The sequence below is a fragment of the Nannobrachium achirus genome (assembly GCF_963921795.1).
Source record: "Nannobrachium achirus genome assembly, chromosome: 22".
NCBI lineage: Eukaryota > Metazoa > Chordata > Actinopteri > Myctophiformes > Myctophidae > Nannobrachium > Nannobrachium achirus.
The window spans coordinates 41366904-41387130 of record NC_137829.1 but is presented as its reverse complement, the minus strand read 5'-3'; the positions used below and the strand labels follow the sequence as shown (position 1 = coordinate 41387130).

At 41.2% G+C, this 20227-nt stretch overlaps 1 protein-coding gene across 1 annotated transcript in view; it reads left to right on the top strand.

Annotated features, from left to right (window-relative positions):
- Positions 1 to 20227, top strand: part of clasp1a (cytoplasmic linker associated protein 1a) — a 119183-nt gene that overhangs the window by 39218 nt on the left and 59738 nt on the right. Inside the window, exons 9-19 of the mRNA XM_080753603.1 lie at positions 3193 to 3333; positions 4311 to 4384; positions 5318 to 5410; positions 6087 to 6232; positions 7395 to 7530; positions 10097 to 10167; positions 10987 to 11046; positions 11470 to 11547; positions 12905 to 13072; positions 13886 to 13932; positions 15113 to 15283. Of these exons, the coding sequence (XP_080609729.1) occupies positions 3193 to 3333; positions 4311 to 4384; positions 5318 to 5410; positions 6087 to 6232; positions 7395 to 7530; positions 10097 to 10167; positions 10987 to 11046; positions 11470 to 11547; positions 12905 to 13072; positions 13886 to 13932; positions 15113 to 15283 (1185 nt within the window). The remainder of the gene's footprint in view (positions 1 to 3192; positions 3334 to 4310; positions 4385 to 5317; positions 5411 to 6086; positions 6233 to 7394; positions 7531 to 10096; positions 10168 to 10986; positions 11047 to 11469; positions 11548 to 12904; positions 13073 to 13885; positions 13933 to 15112; positions 15284 to 20227) is intronic.

The window sequence follows — 20227 nt, the reverse complement described above, 5'->3', positions numbered from 1 at the left end:
GGCGACCTGGCCAACTCGGGAACGATGTAAATAGGAAATGAATGCCCTGCCCTTTAATGCAAACCCCATTATACCTGTTGTCATAGGACCCGTTTTGACCATCTGTTTGCCTGTGTCCATTTATGCCCATATATGGAGATATCTGTATCTGTCTGTCTGTCGGCGTCCATTTAATGTCCATATATGGAGATCACTGCAGATATAGTTCTGGGTCCATTTTATGCCCATATATGGAGATATCTGATGTCTATTTGCGTCCATTTTATGCCCATATATGGAGATCTCTGTATCTGTCTGTCTGTCTGTGTCCCTTTATGCCCGTATATGGAGATCTTTGTGATTCTGCCTCCATTTTATGCCCATATATGCCATATATGGAGATATCTGTTTATCTGCGTCCATTTCATGCCCATATATGAGATCTCTGTCGCTTTCTGTTTGTTTCTTCTTTAAGCAGAATACGCAGCCTGCTTAAATCTGCATCATTCAAGTCATCGTTCCAGTCCCACGCTTTGTTGCTTGTCTTATGTTTGTCTTTGTCTCTTTTATTTTCTTTTTTGGAGCGGACCCCATGAATGCCCCACCCTTTAATGCAAACCCCAATATACCTGTTGTCATAGGACCCATTTTGACCATCTGTTTGCCTTTGTCCCCTTATGCCCATATATGGAGATCTCTGCACACACAGTACCGGTTGCGGAAAACACTGATGTCAGACATCAGCTCCGCATACGGGCATTCATTTTATGCCCATATCAGGAGAACGCGCGTGCCGGTGGGAAGAATGGTTCTCGAGATACGCGGATTACATACATGCATACACATTCACAGAGATTTTTTGTTGACTCATGTGGCGTACGTGATGTCAGAGCCTTTTATGAAGTGATGTCACAATGAGTCCGCGCTTGCGCCGATTTCCTCCGGAACAGCCTGATGTCAACAATCAGCTCCGCATAAGGAGATTCCGAACGTTTCGCGGCGGTTTCGGAAAACCGCACGTCGGGTCGGGTCGAGGCCCGGCACTGCACTCCGCGCCGCGGCGGGGAACGCGCGTGCCGAATCTGAAGCCAGTGGGACGAACGGTTCTCGAGATACGCGGATTACATACAGACAGACACACACGCAGACAGACAGAGATTTGTCGCATTTATAGATAGATTACAAACTTGTGAAATGGGACGACTCTACATAATGAGTATTTTTAATACTAGCCTTTTACTTGCAACGGAGTAAATTGCGGTATTGATACTTTTACTTAAGTAAAAGTGTGAGTACTTCTTCCACCACTGGCTCCCACACCACATGGAAAGAGTCTTTATTACATCTGCCACAAAACAGTTTGAGTCATTTCTGTACCAGGAAACGAGTGTGTGTGTGGAATTTACAGGAACTGGATGAAAACTCATTTGTGTTGGACATCATGAATATAGGCATTACAGCAGTGGTGGTCAGCGGCGTCAATTGGGTATGGCAGGGGTATGCAGCTGCCATACCCTGGGTCCAGGGGGGGAAATGAAAGTTACTTTTGAAATATAAATCCATGAATGTATCTTTGTCTGTGCTGGTTATGTTAAATTACATTAAAATAAGTACAAATGCAAAATGTAACAATGGTCACTTTAACAAGGTATTATAATTATATTCTCCATGCTTGTATTCTCCCCATCTTGACAGAATGGTATATTCCCAGGTTCCGCAGGTCAGCTGCACAGGTTTGTGGCACGTTTACTAACATGCCAAGTTTAGCTGCACTTGAACAACCGTTCCAGGCTGCCATATCCAGCCCAAGAAACGGTAGAAACCTGGGGAAAAAACTGACAAAACTATTGTGAGCATCTGCTATTTTCACAATAGAACCGTGTTATCCAAAATGTAATGCCTCTTTTCCATGAGGACTCCCGTCTTTGCCATACCCTAGCTTTTGCTGAACTGACGCCACTGGTGGTGGATAAAGTATCAATACTGCATTGTGGAAACACAGAATTCAAAAAAGCACAAAAGTATTTTAAGTAAATACTTTAAGTAATTATACTTAAAGTACCAAAAGTAGAAACTACTTATTATGCAGAATGTCCCATTTCACAAAAATAGTCGATCTACAAGCTCACGCTGCGGCACGATGCGATTGTGAGCTTGTAGATCGTCTATTCTCAATTGGCCGAAGAGGTTACTGTTCATTCACAATGAAGTTGAAAATGGGTATATTTTTCACATCTCGTTTATTACATGCCTGTTGTCATTCTGTGGGATTGAGAGGTGACTCAGGTGTCACTGTGTTCTAGATTTATTGCCAGAATGATTATACTTTATGATCTTCTGTAATCCCTATCAGAACCTGCCTGACACCTCAGAGACCCCCCTAGATTAGATTAGATAAGATTAGAAAAAGACCAATTGATCTTGCGCCCATTTTGCAGAATTATCAACTGTGTAGCGGAGTGCCCAGCACAGCAACTCCCTGCTATTTAGAGAGTGCCTTAGTAGATTCTTATAGTAGATTGACCTACACTATATGTGGGTTCACACTAGGGGTGCAGGAAAAAAATCGATTTGAATTCGAAACGTGTTTCTAACATGGTAAGATTCAGAATCGATTCTCATTTTCCAAAAATTGATTTTTTATTAATTATTACTTTTTAGATATTATGATTTTTATTTCATGTTTTTTTTATTACGATAATTTATTAGATATTATGTTGTGTTTGTACAAGTTAAAAGAATGTGTGCAAGCATGAATAAATCAAACATGTTGTCTTGGATTTACCTTTGTGTGTTTACATTGTTGCAATAAGTTGATAAAACCTTTACAATTATAAAAGCTACATAAATGTACTCTGCTTTCATGCCAGCAGACTGGAGTAGATCCTGATATATGAATTGAATAGAGAATCGTTTTGAATAGAGAATCGTTTTGAATAGAGAATCGTTTTGAATAGAGAATCGTTTTTAAAATCGGTAAATAATCGTTTCTGAATTCGAATCGTTTGGATTTGAAAGAATCGAAAAGAAATCGTGAATCGTGACCCCAAGAATCGATTCTGAATCTAATCGTGGGGTACCCAAAGATTCGCAGCCCCAGTTCACAATGCACTCACAGTACTTATTGCTATCAGAACACCTCCACTATTTCAGTTATGAACATTGTGTCCAGTGTGACTAAATGCTGCCACTGCTCCCCTTATTGTTTTCCAGATAAGAACTTTGAGGATGAGGATTCTGTTGATGGAGGCCGGTCCTCCTCCTCCTCGTCCTCCAAAGCGCCCTCCAGTGGCCGGAGGACCACACCCAACACTGTCAGGCGACCCAGTGCAGGCACTCTGGCCAAGGCTACTAGTAAGAGACACATATGAGAATCTGTGAACTAAATCGTTACCAAGAAATGTCTCTACCAATGTGTGTAATAATATTTACTAAAAGTTTGAAATTCAACTCCCGGGGGAAACCTCATAAAAAAACTGCTGAAAGTTTGGATCCCGTTATCTTTACTATACAGGAAAAAAAATCTGCTTTAAGTAGCATGTGAGGGGTCAAACTAGGGTTTTTTAATGATTATGAATCCATTGCATTTGTTTTGCACAAAAAACATTCCTTGGGCTAAAAACGGCCCCACAAAACTATGGTTTAGTGATGAGTCATCACTTTTCACAGTTTCGTGAGAGAAGCCTATGGGTTGTTTCCTTTGGGGTCCTTTGTACTCAATTCATAGAAACATTTAATGACATCATATAATAAGAAATGAATAATGAAAAATACTTGCAGTAAACTACTACTACTATTAACATTACTACTACTGCTGCTGCTGCTGCTACTACTACTACCAGGGACGTGCAGATAATGTTAGAGAGGCAGGGGCTGAAATTTCTAAAAGGACACTTTTGGTGAAAATACCGAAAACAGCAGATCTACAAGCACACAACGCGTCGCATCGCGAGGCGTTGTGTGCTTGTAGATCGGCTGTTTTCAAGTTTTGTGCGACAGTCTTGTATGATGAAGCAGGGCTTCGCTTAACCAAAAGACGTACACATTTGAAACTTGGAGATACATGGTTTCTGCCCGACAGTGATGATATTTTAGAGATTATGTTGCGAGGAAAACATTGAGATAATAGCTATTTTGGTTAGAACGGACTAAAAATAAATGTATACTTCAAGTTTAAAATGATGCTAAATATTTTTTCAAGTGTCCAATTCCAAATATTATCAAATGATCTTGCGGCACCCCTGGACTGCCGTCACGGCACCCCAGGGTGCCCCGTCACCCACTTTGAAAACCCCTGGACTAGAGATGTGAGGGAGGTGTTTATTGTGCAGGTAAAGAGGCTGCTGCAGGAGCTGTAGATGAAGAGGACTTCATCAAGGCCTTTGAAGATGTTCCGTCTGTTCAGGTACAGAATCCTGCATCGCTGCTGATTTTGACAGCAAATTATGTAGTCTATTTAGCTATTTTATCTATTTAGTTTAGGTCATAGTCTTTTAAATACATTTTTTAGTCATTCGACTAGACTAAATATCATCAAGACTTTAGCCGACTAAATCTACACAACAAGCGTTGTCGGCTTGTAGATCGGCTATTTTCAGCGTGCAACACCCGAGCGCAAACAAACATGAAATGACTTGTCTTATAGTTCTACTGGATCTCTTCTCCACTAGTCCCTCCCTTTTAGGGATGGGTATCGTTCACCTCTGAATCGATACGATACCTTTTTCGATACCTGGGAATCGATACGATACCCTTTTCGATACAATTTTCGATACTTTTTATTTGAGTTTAACTGCTCTACCGCAGAGGTGATGATGATGATCACACAGTGTGGCGGAGCGGAGAGTATAGACGTTGGATAATCATCATAATAATAAACATTATAGGCTATTGTATTTTCCACAGTAACGAGTGTAGCCTACCATTAAAAGTATTGCAGATGATACCCATCCCTACTCCCTTTACATTTTAGTCGTTTTTTTTATTTGTTTGACGAAATTCTCAACATATTTAGTCTTGGTTTTAGTAATCATACTGTAACTTAGATTTTATTTCGTTCTAACTTAGTTTTCATCAGTGAAAAAAGGTAGTCGGCGAACATTTCACATCACCGGTAACATTTTAATGTTCCAAATTGGAGAAATCGAACCTAAACAATCACCACCCATTTTGACCTTTTACCAAACAAATACCTTGGTAGGTCAGTTCACCGTTGCTATGGAAACCATGCAAGAAGATCAAATTCTGTCTCCGGTAAACCACGTCATAACATTTTACTGTGCCTAATTGGAGAACTCTCACGTCAAAATCCTATTAATCGAGGTGTTGTTTTGTACAGATCTACTCCAACAGAGAGCTGGAGGATCAACTGGCTAAGATCAGAGAGGTTCTGAATGATGACAAACATGACTGGGAACAAAGAGTGACCGCGGTAAGAACCTGACTGACTGACACACTGACAGACAGGTTGATATTGAACCAGACAGACAGACAGGGAAACACAGGGTTCCCACGGTCATGAAATTCCTGGAACTATTTTGAAATTAGACAAATATTTTTCCAGTACTGGAAAGGTTTTGGAATTGATCAAGGGTCCTGGAAGGTCCTGGAAAAAATAGCCATGCATTGTCTTTGGTTATTGATTTTGTTAATACCTCTGAAATGACTAAATTAAACATTGGCCAAATTGTCAAATATTAAAGGCAGAAATTGTGAAAATAGCAGATCTACATGAGCATGTAGATCGGCTATTTTCACAATAGAACCGTGTTATACAAAATTCCTCTACTCTTAGTGCTCGTCAGGGTGGGGGGTCCCCAGTTCAAATATGATTATTTCGGGGGTCACGACCTGAGGTTGAGAACCACTGGCATACACTACCTACCTGTCTTTGGGCATTGCGGATAGGAGTAAGCGACTTGTTATTGAGCTGAATTATTGTTATATAGTCCTGGAAATCCTGTTAAATATTCTGGAAAAGTTTTGGAAATTAATTGGTAAAAAATGTGTGGGAACCCTGAAAACAGTAATTTAATTCTCTCTCTCTCTCTCTCTCTCTCTCTCTCTCTCTCTCTCTCTCTCTCTCTCTCTCTCTCCTGGTGGTTCAGTTAAAGAAGGTGCGTTCAGTTATCATAGCAGGAGCTCCACAGTACGAGGGCTTCTCCCAGCAGCTCCGTCTCCTGGAGGCGCCACTCAAACTGTCAGCCAGGGACCTCCGATCACAGGTGGTCAGAGAGGCCTGCCTCACCCTGGGGTAAGAGGGGGGAGGGGGGGGGGGTATGCAGATGTACATGTAGTATACTTAATCTCTTTGCATACTATAAGAGTATTGTTACTGAGGATACAATTAGGGAAAACAGCCCTTTTATCATCTCTACTACGCACAATCAGGATGCTACTCTTCGTTATACTTAATTTTAAAATCAGTGCCTTACTGGGAACAAATCCTCAGAAGCTGTTGCAACCCTGCACTATACGGGGTTGCAACACGGGGTCTGCGTACATGAGATGGTTGACAACTAAAATTATATTGCCATTGACACAGCCAGTTCTACAGAGGTTCAAATCCCTTGAAAGATCATCCATGTACAGATTAAATAAAAAAGGGGACACAATCCCACCTTGTTTCACCCCATTACCAACAAGAAAGTGTTCAGACATTGTTTTACCCCACTTCATACCTGCAGTATGATTAGCGCTGGGGCGGTATAGATTTTTACTTCATCTCCATACATTGAGATCCGTACTAATACACAGATCGGACTAATACACACAAAGTGAAATGTAGGAGCGTTTTTTGCACCACTCGACAACGTGTTATGCATTACACAACTGCAGTATGGTGGTTATTGCACCCAGCCCAAAGTGTTCTGATCCCTTATGCCAGGGGTGGGCAACTTTGATGATGGCGAGGGCCTCTATATTTCCACCTTCACTCCAGAGGGCCACATTGCATATTGCTACGTCCTACTTTGTTATTCTAGTAGCGCGATGCATTTTGAGCTTGTAGATCTGCTATTTTTGCTTCTTTTGAATTGGAATCCTGAAGTATTTGTTGTTATTTCTTAATTGGAGTCCTGAAATGTAACATTTTGATTTAATTTCAAACGCATTTAGTTATATACATTTTAATACTACTATACTAGTCATTAAGCTACTAATATTGACTGATGGAATTAAAGCAGGTCATGTTTGGAATTATAACAGCTGAAATCAGTAATATATTCAGTATTCTGGTATTAAACTGCGGGCCACATTAAGTGAAGGTGGCTGCCAGTTGCCCATGTATGCCTTATGTGGATTAATGTATTATAAAAAATGTTTCTTATAACTTATATTTTGATTTGGAAACTAATAAGGCAGAACTCTCTCTTTCTCTCTCTCTCTCTCTCTCTCTCTCTCTCTCTCTCTCTCAGATACTTGTCATGGTTGCTGGGGAATAAGTTTGACCACGGAGCAGAGAGCATTATGCCCACGCTGTTGAACCTGGTTCCTAACAGTGCCAAGGTTATGGCCACGTCAGGGATCGCCACCATACGACTCATACTCAGGGTAAATACAGCTCGGCTATTTTTGGTCCAAGAGATTTGTTAGAGAGTGGAAAAAAAGTACATTATTTCCAGGTCCGTTTTATGAATTATTGAGGGTTTAAGTGGTACCAGATATGCAGCTCGGGCAAATAAAAGGTGAATTGATCCCGGAGAACAATGACAGAGGACAATTTCACGATAAAGATCACCATACGAGTACCGTGAGTGTTTTTTATCACGATAAACGATAACAATTATCGTCCGATCCCTAGTCCCCTCCCAGTGCTCCACGGCGTCGCAAATAAGTATGTACAGTTGTGTACAATTTGAATAGTTAGTTAACTGCAGCCAATCCCTACAAGTAATATGTTTTTTTGGGGGGTGATAACATTCAGCAAATGTTTCTGCTTGCTTGCAACAGATGCTGCATGTGATGACATCACATGCAGCACATTGCATTGGATGGTTGAGGCAGTGGTGGAAAGTGTCTAACTACTAAGTATGTTTACTCAGGTACTAAACTCAAGAAAGTGTTGAGGTACTTTTAATTTCCTTGAGTACTTACAGTACATTGATTTACTTTTGATACAATACTTCTACTCCACTACATTGCACTTTTCCTTTTACTCCACTACAATTATTTGACAGCTTTCGTTACTGCTTACTTAGCATATTTAGATCATTAATGTATGTTTTGCTGGGTAGATTAACCTATAATAATACATCGACATTTATCACGCAAAGCAATTAAAATCAGCCCCACCTTTACCAGCTGCGACGTTAAAGTCACGAAGACATTAAAGCATTACTAATTACAATCCAATATGGTTGTGAAATGGACCATCCAGCATAAGTTGCGTTAGGTACTCTTAAGTATAATAATTTTATACATTTACTCCAGTAGAATACATTTACTCCTGTAGATGTTTTTATACAGGACTTTTATAGGGCTACTCCTACTTTCACCACAGTGTGGAGGCATGCAGCAAGCAGCATACATCCCCCGTTGTATTACAAGGCTATCAGCTGTGATGTTGATGGAAATCTGTGTCAAACAGACTTTAGTGAATCACTCTTTAATGTATTACACAGTTACCGTATTCCTTTTTATTGATATATATATATATATATATATATATATATATATATATATATATATATAGGAAATAACATTTTTTGTTCTGAAGGAAACAGTTTGGGGAAGTTACGAGCGTTTTCAGATGTTGACCGTTATAAGCTATTTTGAGAGAATGCTCCTGGAGCTATGGGAATGTTAAAGGGATCCCTGGCTAATACGACAAATATGCCTAAATACATCATAATTGTCCTCTATAAATGCAATGTAAAATTACAAACACCTTAATTATTTTATTTCTTCTAGAAATAGCTAATCTTTCACTCAATAGGGGAAATGCCTGTCGCAAGTTGATGATGTCATAAATGTAATTTGTGATCTATCCCTATGGAATTCATGGCATGCATGTGCAAATAAAAACAAACATAATACTTCCTATGGTTAATATGAGCATCAAATCAATATTTCAAATGTGTTTGTGTTTTGTTTTTGAGCGGTGGTAGACTGCTCCATAGCATGGCCGTGTGTGTGTGTCTGTAGCCTGTACATGTCATGTTTTACCATAGCATTGTGTGTGTGTGTGTCTTAGAGGATGACATTTTATTGCCGTTCCCGTGGGTCCCGCGGGATTCCCGTGGGACAGGAGTCAAATTTGTATTAATGCCAGGATTGGGACGGGACAGGATTGAAAATCAACAGGAGTGGGCAGGAGCGGGAATCATCCCAGACCAGTTCATCAAATCGCAGAAATAAATTGCACAGGAAAGTGAGGTCTTTGAACTGCGAACATTATAAAATTATACATTATATAATAATAAACATGATATCAAATATAATATGGATCAAAATAGAAAAACATCTGCGGAATTTTTTTTTTAAATTTTTTTTCGGGAGCGGGATGTGAACGGGAGTGATTTTGACCAGGAGCGGGATGGGACCAGGAGTCATTGTACAGGAGTGGGACAGGATGGGATTTTTTTCCCCACTCTAGCCCAGGATTGGGATGGGACAGGATTTTTTCTGCAGGAGTGGGACGGGACAGGAGTGAAAATTCATCAAAATGTCATCCTCTACCTGTAGCCTGTACATCCTAGACTTAAATCCTAGTCTGAAGACGTTATGCAAGCACAACCACCGCTCACTTCACACTGGGTGTGATATTTTTTTGCACATGCATGCCATAAAAATGACACATGACATTTATGACATCAAATTGCGACAGGCATTTCCCCTATTGAGTGAAAGATTAGCTATTTCTAGAAGAAATACAATATTTAATATTTTAATTTTACATTGTTATAGAGGACAATTATAATGTATTAAGGCATATTTGTCGTGTTAGCCAGGGATCCTTTTAACACTGTTTAAGCTGTTACTTACTGTAATGTTCCAACTGATTCACAAAGGTTCTCCTTTGAAATGCTGTCAAGCTACAGTAGTATACAGTAGGAGTGTTGTTGGACATTGCAGGGCGTTGTGGCTAATCTCCGGTGTGTTTCTCTGTTTCTCTCAGCACACACACTTCCCTCGCCTCATCCCCATCATCACCAGTAACTGCACATCCAAATCAGTGGCTGTCAGGCGGTAAGGAGGACTCACTATTCATATTGTCATATTTATGAAACGGAAGCCTGACACTAGGGCTGTCACAATTATTACATAATCGCCATAATCGTGAATGTTGAAAAATGTCCGAAATAGTGGAAATAGCAGATCTACAAGCTCACAACGCGTCGCATTATCAAAGTTATTTTTTAAGTAGTAAGTTGTCAAATATGTCAGTAATTTCTTTGTATATTTAGGTTATGTGTCATATCTACCATGTACAACTTCAAAGCCTAAAAGCCAAACAGAAATGTAATTATCAACGACAAAAACACAATTAAATCGTTAATCACCAATTATTTGAGTGACAATTAATCGTCATGTAAAACTTCATATCGTGACAGCCCTACCTGACACGTGCATCAGAACAGGGAGACAGAGGAGAAAAGGAATTTTGCGCAAAGGCTGTGCATCTAGACTGCAGCTCACAGCTGCAGTATAGATGCACAGCCTTTGCGCAAAATTCCTTTTCCGTTCAAGGAAACACAATTTGGAACAATCCACCCACTAACACCATCCTTTACTTCGTTTAAGGTCCAACTTAAAGGATGGATCATGGACAATCAAATGTGTCTTGTACTTCAAGTCAAAACTATGCCTTTTTTACTGTTGCTTTTTCTCTTCTGTGTGTACCATTTTAGTCTTTTTTTTGTAATGTTGCTTGTTTTCTGTATGGGGACATAGCATTCTTGCTAAATCCGGTGTATTTATTCATTAATATCCAAATAAACGTATGACTTACAACTTACTGAGATTCGGTACACATAATGATTAGCTCACTTTGTTTTGTCTTTTCAGACACTGTTATGACTTCCTGGATCTCATACTGCAGGAATGGCCCACCAAATCGCTGGAGAGGTGAATCTCCTCTCCTCTCCTCTCCTCTCCTCTCCTCTCCTCTCCTCTCCTCTCCTCTCCTCTCCATGTTGACATTTAATTCGGTAACACGGCTCTGTGTTGTTGGCTGGGTGAGCGACTGATGAGGCTGCCTTAAATTGATGAATCCACTAAAAAGGGACCCTCATCATTTTCCCAAAGACCCCCCCCCCCCCCCCCCCCCCCCCCGCTGCCTCCCATCCTACAGCTGACTTCCTGTCTCCTGTAACCATGACAACTCCCGATGGCAGGGAGTTTAAAAAGCATGGGGGGAAACCCTCCGTGTTCATATTCTCTGTGGAGCTGGAGAGGAGAGGAGAGGAGATAGAGAGACAGACAGACAGACAGACAGACAGACATTATTTTGTGTGTGTTTGACGTCATCATGTTTCCATACTATCCCAGACACGTATCCGTCCTCACTGAGACCATAAAGAAAGGGATCCACGATGCCGACTCTGAGGCCCGCTCCATCGCCCGGAAGTAAGTAACTACACACTCGCATTGTAGTAGTAAGTACCTCCACACTCACATTGTCGTAAATACCTACACGCTCACGTTGTACAGGTCTGTGTTGCATTACAACAGTGTTTATTTTATTTACTAAAACTATGGCAAAAAATCTTCGTCGGCTACCTTTTTTCACCGACAAACTAAATTAAGATGAAATAAAAACTAAGCTACGACGGCTAAAACTAAGTATTGACGATTTTGTCAACAAATGAAAAACTAGACTAATGTTAGGGAGGGACTAGTTAGAGAAGAGATCCAGTAGAACTAAAGGACAAGTCATTTTATGTTTGGTTACTTGTGCTCGGGTGTTGCGTACTGAAAATGGCAGATCTACAAGCTCACAACTTGTCGTGCTGCGACGTGTTGTGAGCTTGTAGATCGGCTATTTTCAGCACGCAACAAAAAACAGAAATTGCGACGCCAATCTGACTAAAATCTAACTAAAACTAAAACTTTTCAGGCTAATATATGACTATCTAATTTTATTCAAACAACGACGACAACAATGTGCATGAAATGTATTATTTCTATGAATCATGTTCTTATATTGACTCTGTATTTCTTAACCAAATGAATCATACCTCTTCTAGGCATATCATAAAAAAACAAAACAATAGAAAAATGTTGATGTTAAAGACTATCATTTCTTCTTGATAGCTTCTGGTAGCTAACAGCTCGACTTGAGGTGAAACATTGCCATCTTGTGGCCAGAGATTGAGTTACCCTCCAGAAAAGATCTGATCACTCTTCCATTGGAAATAATAGTTTCAAATGTTTTTTATTCGAGCAAATTACATCAAGTCAGAGATAAATGCAACAATGCATGCTCTTTTTTTTCTCATTTTTTCCACACAAAATCCAAAGTTATACATTAACAAAAACACACAATGAAACAGTTAACATAAATAAATAATACATATACATACAAACAAACAAAACATACAATTCATGATCCTAAGTAGTATCTCTGAAAGTCCCATCCCCTTCCCACCCGTCCCTACTACACCGTCATTGACACCCGACCATCCAAGTATAGCCTATGTTACTGATGCGAGGTATGCTATGAGAGGCGACCATACTTTATCAAAATATGAAAGTTTGTCCCCAAGAGTATATCTAATCCTTTCAAGATGTAACGAGTTGGTAAGGTCACTGAGCCACGTCTTTGTGCCAAAATAATAGACTCCAACCTGCTTCCGGTCTCCTAAAAAGCCAGCCGCCTGCTTCACGCGGATACAGGAAGTAAACCGGAGATAGCATTTCTTTATTTTTTTCCCGTCTTGACCAATACATCAAAATGTGATCTGATCCCCGCCCTCTCTGATAGGTGCTACTGGGGTTTCCATGGACACTATAGCCGGGAGGCGGAGCTACTGTTCCAGGCTCTGGAGTTGACCTACCAGAGAGCTCTCCAGTCTCACCTGAAGGGTTCCGACAGCGTGACGTCTCTCCCCCAATCGGATCGCTCGTCCTCCTCCTCGCAGGAGAGCCTCAAGTAAGCACACGCACGCACAGCCACACACAGAAGCGCACACTTTGGGACGATTGGTTTACATATTATCCCATGTCTCAAAACGGCTCCTTTTCAGGACATGGGACGAAAATGTTCAGAAATAGTGAAAATAGCAGATATATGCTTTGCGATGCATTGCATTGAGATCTTGTAGATCTGCTTTTTTTCCACTGCTTTTGCTTGACACTCTGGTATGACGGTGTAGGGCATTAAATGATGAAATTACATAAAAAGGTTGACATTTGGAGATACAAGGTTTCTGCTCTAAAGCGACAATAGCGACTTTAAGCTAGATAATTTTCAGGACGGCAACGCCAGGCGTACTACGGCTGCTATGACGTAATCGCCGTAGCGATCAAAATGGAAGCCTCGGCGGCGACGGGTTCCCACCCCTTTCACTGAACGCTTTGATTCCCATGGCGACGCGTACACGCAGCAGACGGAGTAGGCGCTACGTGGGAAGGGACCTTCTGCCGTAGTAGAGACGGCTGCGGCGACGGCAGGTTTATCTATCGAGCGCTGGATCATTTCCGGTTACCGTTGTCATCTGCCGTTGCCGTAGCATTGCTTAAGGTCGCTAGTGTCCCAGCGGAGGGTTGACCACTGAGCTGATTTCTGAGCCATCAGCGCTGCAATTGTAATTTATAAAACCCAAAGACAGACTTGTCAACGCTTGGTGCCTGTGGTTATAGGCGATTTATAGACAATGAAAGGAAATATAAAACGAACAAGCTTTCTGACCAGTCAGTCTCCATAAAGGTGACTGTGTCTGTCTGTCTGTCTGTCTGTCCCCAGCCGGCCGCTGTCAGTGAAGAGTGTCATTGGAGGAAGCATGACGAGGAGTAAGCTATTTCATTCTATTCTATTCATCTAGTTGTGTTTTCTATAACTGTATCATAATTATATTAGTCATTATTTGCGACCAAAGGTCTCAGTTAACTATGAAAACCGGCACATAATATGTATATATTGTCCGTATCTCTGTCACGCCTGACACTGTGGTTCCTCTGATACTGTGACATCAGACATCACAGACATACTAAGAGCAGGGAACTCCATATATGGGCATACAAACAGGTGACATCACAGAATAGGTTTGCCCTGTTATGCCCATATATGGAGTTCCCTGATGTCATCAATATTAAGCCCATATCTAACAGGACTTCATATGGGGACATCGGCCACATACCACACTAACAGAATCCATATATGACCAAGACAGCCCATAGTTAACCCACTTAGAACGGGTACACATTATTGTGTATCATTATTTTATGCTTTAACTATTGAAAAATAGCAGATATACAAGCTCACAGCACGGCACCGAGTGCCGCACTGCGAGCTTGTAGATCTGCTATGTTTTTTAAATCATGAAAATTTGAATTTTGACCCAATTCTATAAGTGTCTTTTGAATCCTTCTACGATTTTTTGAAAAACCTATGTTTCCATATATCAGCAATCTGGCTAGCCATCGTCAAAGAAAAGGTCCTTTTCACTTAACTGGAGCTCAGTTAGTCTGTTCTTGAGAGACTTCTGTGTCAGTGGTTCTCAAACGTTTTCATGTGAAGGACCCCCAAACTGATATTTATTTGGCCATGGACCCCCATCTCAAAATATCTAGTTCCAGGGACCACCCAGAAGCAAAATTGGAGATACAAAACGTTCGCTTTGAAAATACATATTCAAAGATTTGCACACATTTTCACGACTTTTTCAAAAATTGCAGATCTACAAGTTCGCAGCGCGGCACTCGGTGCCGTGCTGTGAGCTTGTATATCTGCTATTTTTCACTGGTTAAAGCATTCAATAATTCTAGGCCTTAAAAACGTGGCCCTGTCCTGTGTTATTTACACAACATCGCATTGCTAAAGGACTCATGGATAATTGGAGGACAGCTACGTACAGTACTGCTCAACTCTCTCTCTTTCCATCTCTAAATTCCAATTTCTTTCTCTTGCATTCTCTCCCACCTCTCTCCCTCTCTTTCTGTCTCTCTCTCTCTCCCTCAATCTCTCTCTCAGGTAAGCTGGTTAGCGGTAGGGTAACCACACCTGGCTCCCTGCAGCGCTCCCGCAGTGACATCGACGTCAACGCGGCCGCCAACGCCAAGTCCCGCCTCTCCACCGTCCCCGGCTCCGCCTCCCCCTTTAGCTCCGCCTCCACCCTGCCGCCTGGCTCCTACGCCTCGTTAGGTAAGCCCGCCAGCCACCTCCGCTCTAAACCGCCAGCTGGTGACAACAGGAACGCTAATGAAAACAGAAGAAAGTTCTCCAAAACAGTGAAAGAAGCCAAACACAATCTTCTGTCCAATCCCAATATCTGATTGTCATCTGGTCATGAGCACATGAGTCGTTGGTAGAGGTTTAGGGTGTGTAGTTACCTCCAGTGTTTTGTCATAGTCTAAAATGTAGTTTTAGTCACAAAAGGGCCCAACATTGAGCTTGACAACGAAACGTTCTAACAATGTTTGTGTATTTAAGAGCGACTTTGAAACCCTTTTCACTGTGCAATGTCAACGGAGCAACTATCGAAGATATCAGGGCAATATTTTATATCATGCACAGGTAATTACACAACCATAACCTCAACCAAAGTTTCATTGTGCTTTAACTTTTAATTGATTCTCCATTGCATGACGGTGTCACTTTTCTGCTCCCTTTCGATCATTATTCAATCGATGGAGAGCAGAATTGTTGAACAATCTCAGAACAGCATGTCAGTTCACATGTGAGGTCTCCATGTTAAATTTTCAACTCCATTTTTAAAATGACACAAAATAGCGAAACTTCCTCAAATCCCATCTTCATGAAATATTGAGACATTTTCTCATGAAATCGCTGGCTTTTATGGGTCTGAGGGGGCTTATTAATAACTCCTGTACGTCTCATTACACTGCTCTGTCAACAGGAACTGAGAGTTTCCAGTGTTGATGTACGAGGAGTTTCAGCAACACTTGACTAATGGTTTTGTCGAGGTTGAGGAGGCTCCTAGTCTGATGAAAAGCCCCTCGCACTTTTTAACGATGCTTTTAATGTTTTCACCAACATTAAAGGATGATGGCGAATAATCAACCATCGTGATTGAGCTGCTGAACGTGCATTTCAGTCTTAATCTTCCAGACACTCGCAATGTCTTATTTCCCCCTGTTTTCTTCTGCAGTGGCTCGCTCACTCACTCACTCACTCACTCACTCACTCACTCACTCACTCACTCACTCAAGCTGGCATCATACTCCAAATGAAGTTGAACATGAAATATTTGTTCTAGCTAGGATTGGGTTCTGGAATCGGAAGATCCGGATCCAACAGTTCCATCAAATTTGGAACCGTTTCTGGAACCGTTTTTTTTAACCACACTTTCAGCAGACACGTGGACTTCACGTCTGCTATGTAACTACAATACCGGTGGTTCCCAACCCTTTACATTTCAAAGACCGCCATAACTCTCAGAGTCACAGACCTGTTAGGGTCCATTTGGAACCCCCTACACTACAGGAATCGGTGAAGGGAATCGTTAAGGAATCGGACCTTTATGACAGAATCGTTAACCCATTTAGTCCTAGAATTATTGAATGCTTTAACCAGTGAAAAATAGCAGATCTACAAGCTCACAGCGCGGCACTCGGTTGTGCTATTTTTGGAAAACGTTGTGAAAATGTGTGCAAATCTTTGAATATGTAATTTCAAAGCGAACGTTTGTAACTCAAATTTTGCTTCTGGGTGGTCCCTGGAACAAATAAATATCAGTTTGAGGGTCCTTCACATGAAAAGGTTTGAGAACCACTGACATAGTAGTCTCTCAAGAACAGACTAACTGAGCTCCAGTTAAGTGAAAAGGACCTTTTCTTTGACGATGGCTGGCCAGATTTCTGACACAGAAACATAGGGTTTTTCAAAAAGTCTTAGAAGGATTCAAAAGACACTTATATAATCGGGTCAAAATTCTAATTTTCATGATTTTTCAAAAATAGCAGATCTACAAGCTTGTATATCTGCTATTTTTCAATAGTTAAAGCATAACATAATGATACACAATAATGTGTACCCATTCTAAATGGGTTAAGGAGAATCTTTAAACTCGTAAAGGCTCCAAACCGTAGTTCTAGCTGCTTTGGCAGACAAAACTGTAGCCCACCTTGAGTTCTAAACGTCAGAACTGCCCTCTCTATTCAAAGCTGGAATGTTTTTTTGTTTTTTTTTAACCACAGTTAACATCAACCGTTACCCCGATATGCTTTCACATAATTTGTCTCACACGTGTGCAGAGAGGGATAATGGAGGTGCCTAACATAAAATCCTCAGCCAACGGTTCTTCAAAACTGTCGATAGCTGGTAGACCACGAAAGTAAAACAAATCACAAGCACATTGAGTATGTGAGAAATCACACCCAATGTTCCCAGTGCTGTCTCTGCTGTGATGTTCGTTAGAGAATCTTGGAGGTACAAGAACTGCCAAAACAAACGTAAGCATTGCACTGTTGTTTGTCCATTTTACTCTGCAATAATGGCATTTTGTTCTTATTGAAAAGGTTGACTTTGTTTGGAGTATGTTGCAGCCTTCACTCAGTCACTCAGTCACTCACTCACTCAGTAGGGCTGTCACGATTATGACATTTTACATGACGATTATTTGTCACTCAAATAATTGCGATTAACGATTTAATTGTGTTTTTTGTTGTTTGGCTTTTAGGCTTTTAAGTTGCACATGGTAGATATGACACATAACCTAAATATACAAAGAAATTACTGACATATTTGACAACGTTATACTTAAAAAAGAACATTGATAGTGGAAATAGCCGATCTACAAGCTCACAACGCGTCGCATAGCTCTGCTATAGATCTGCTATTTCCACTATTTTTGTATTTTTTTTACATGGAAACGATTATGCCGATTATGAAAAATAATCACGACTATTTAAAAAAAAATCGCGATTAGACGATTATGTAATAATTGTGACAGCCCTATCACTCACTCACCCACTCACTCACTCACTCACTCACTCACTCACTCACTCACTCACTCACTCACTCACTCAATCACCCACCAACTCACTCACTCACTCACTCACTCACTCACTCACTCACTCACTCACTCACTCAATCACCCACCAACTCACTCACTCACTCACTCACTCACTCACTCACTCACTCACTCACTCACTCACTCAATCACCCACCAACTCACTCACTCACTCACTCACTCACTCACCCACCCACCCACCCACCCACTCACTCACTCACTCACTCACCCACTCACCCACTCACCCACTCACCCACTCACCCACCCACTCTGCTTATATTGCTACTAACGTGTCTCTGCCTCTCCTCTTCGCTGCAACCAACATCTTTCTTAAATGCCAAAAGATGGCACTCCTGGTAGAAATGATGGTAAGATTTGTGTATGTGAAGTGTGCGTGTGTGTGTGTGTGTGTGTGTGTATGTGTGTTTTCTTTGTCCGTCAGGTACACTCGTCCCTCTTTCCACGTCTCTTGGTCCGTGTCTCTCCCTCGTTGGTCAACTGTGTGGATCTGCATGAGGTGTCTGCATGGACCTATTAACCCATTTAGGGCCTAGAATTATTGAATGCTTTAACCAGTGAAAAATAGCAGATATACAAGCTCACAGCGCGGCACTCGAGCTTGTAGATCTGCTATTTTTGAAAAAGTCGTGAAAATGTGTGCAAATCTTTGAATATATGTATTTTTCAAAGCGAACGTTTGTAACAAAGATTTTGCTTCTGGGTGGTCCCTGGAACTCGATATTTTGAGATGGGGGTCCGTGGCCAAATACATATCATTTTGGGGTCCTTCACATGAAAAGGTTTGCGAACCACTGACATAGTAGTCTCTCAAGAACAGACTAACTGAGCTCCAGTTAAGTGAAAAGGACCTTTTCTTTGACGATGGCTGGCCAGATTGCTGACATAGAAACATAGGTTTTTCAAAAAACCTTAGAAGGACTTCAAAAGACACTTCGGGTCAAAATTCAAATTTTCACGATTTTGTCAAAAATAGCAGATCTACAAGCTCGCAGCGCGGCACTCGGTGCCGCGCTGTGAGCTTGTATATCTGCTATTTTTCAATAGTTAAAGCATAAAATAATGATACACAAAATGTGTACCCGTTCTAAATGGGTTAAACAACAACTAACGACTGTTGTAAAATTATTAGTCACTAACTACTGTAGAGCTACTAACTACTGCTTTATTATTAGTAACTAACTGCTGTTCAACTATCGGGAGATAGAAATTGAAGACTAGAAAAATGTGCTGCTCTGGGCACGGGTCCTGCCAGGCCAGAGTAGAGGGTCAGTCTTGATGAGATATGAAACATCGGCGAGGTCGTCTTTTGTACTGATTTGCGTGATGTTAAAACACGCCTTTTCTTCATGTTGTGCTTTTGTTACACTACTAATTACACCTTTTCACGTACAGACTATGTTGTTGTGCTGTGTGTGTGTGTGTGTGTGTGTGTGTGTGTGTATATATATATTACCAAGATAAAGTCCACATGCTGTAATGTGTCATTTCTCCTTGGTCTTCTTAGAATGTTTAATGTTTAATGACCAGAGGTGTCCGAGGGTTCAACCTCACGATCCTGTGTACTCGGTGAGGCCAAGGTACAAACGCGATGCGCTGTGAGCTTGTAGATCAGCTGTTTTCAGTGTGAGAAACCGGCCTACAAATGGACCATAAATCTTCTACCCGCACGGGACATGACTCCAGCAGCATGCTTACGTCACAGGGGTACAAATTGGTGTGATCACGGGGTCAAACAAAAGACAATACTTAATATTATATCTCTGGAAAGAGATACTGTATGTTTAGAAGCCTGTTCCTTTTCTTCACCATTGTCTGTATGTCCGAGGGGACACGGGACATATTCTGCGTTGCGTAACAGGCTATACCTGTAGCTGGCTTTTTTTTCCAGTGAGACCGCCCACGGAATGTCTTTATCAACCGGTCCAAAAGGTGAATCGGGGTCACGTTCTTTCCCGACATGGTTTTATCATAAGATACCGCTGGATAAGAGTTTATTAGTGGTCAAGGTGCCTGTTGGTGTAGGGTTAAAAAGTAGCCGAAAGTATCTGTGCTTGCATGCGTGGGTGCATGCGTGCATGCACGTGTGGGGTGGG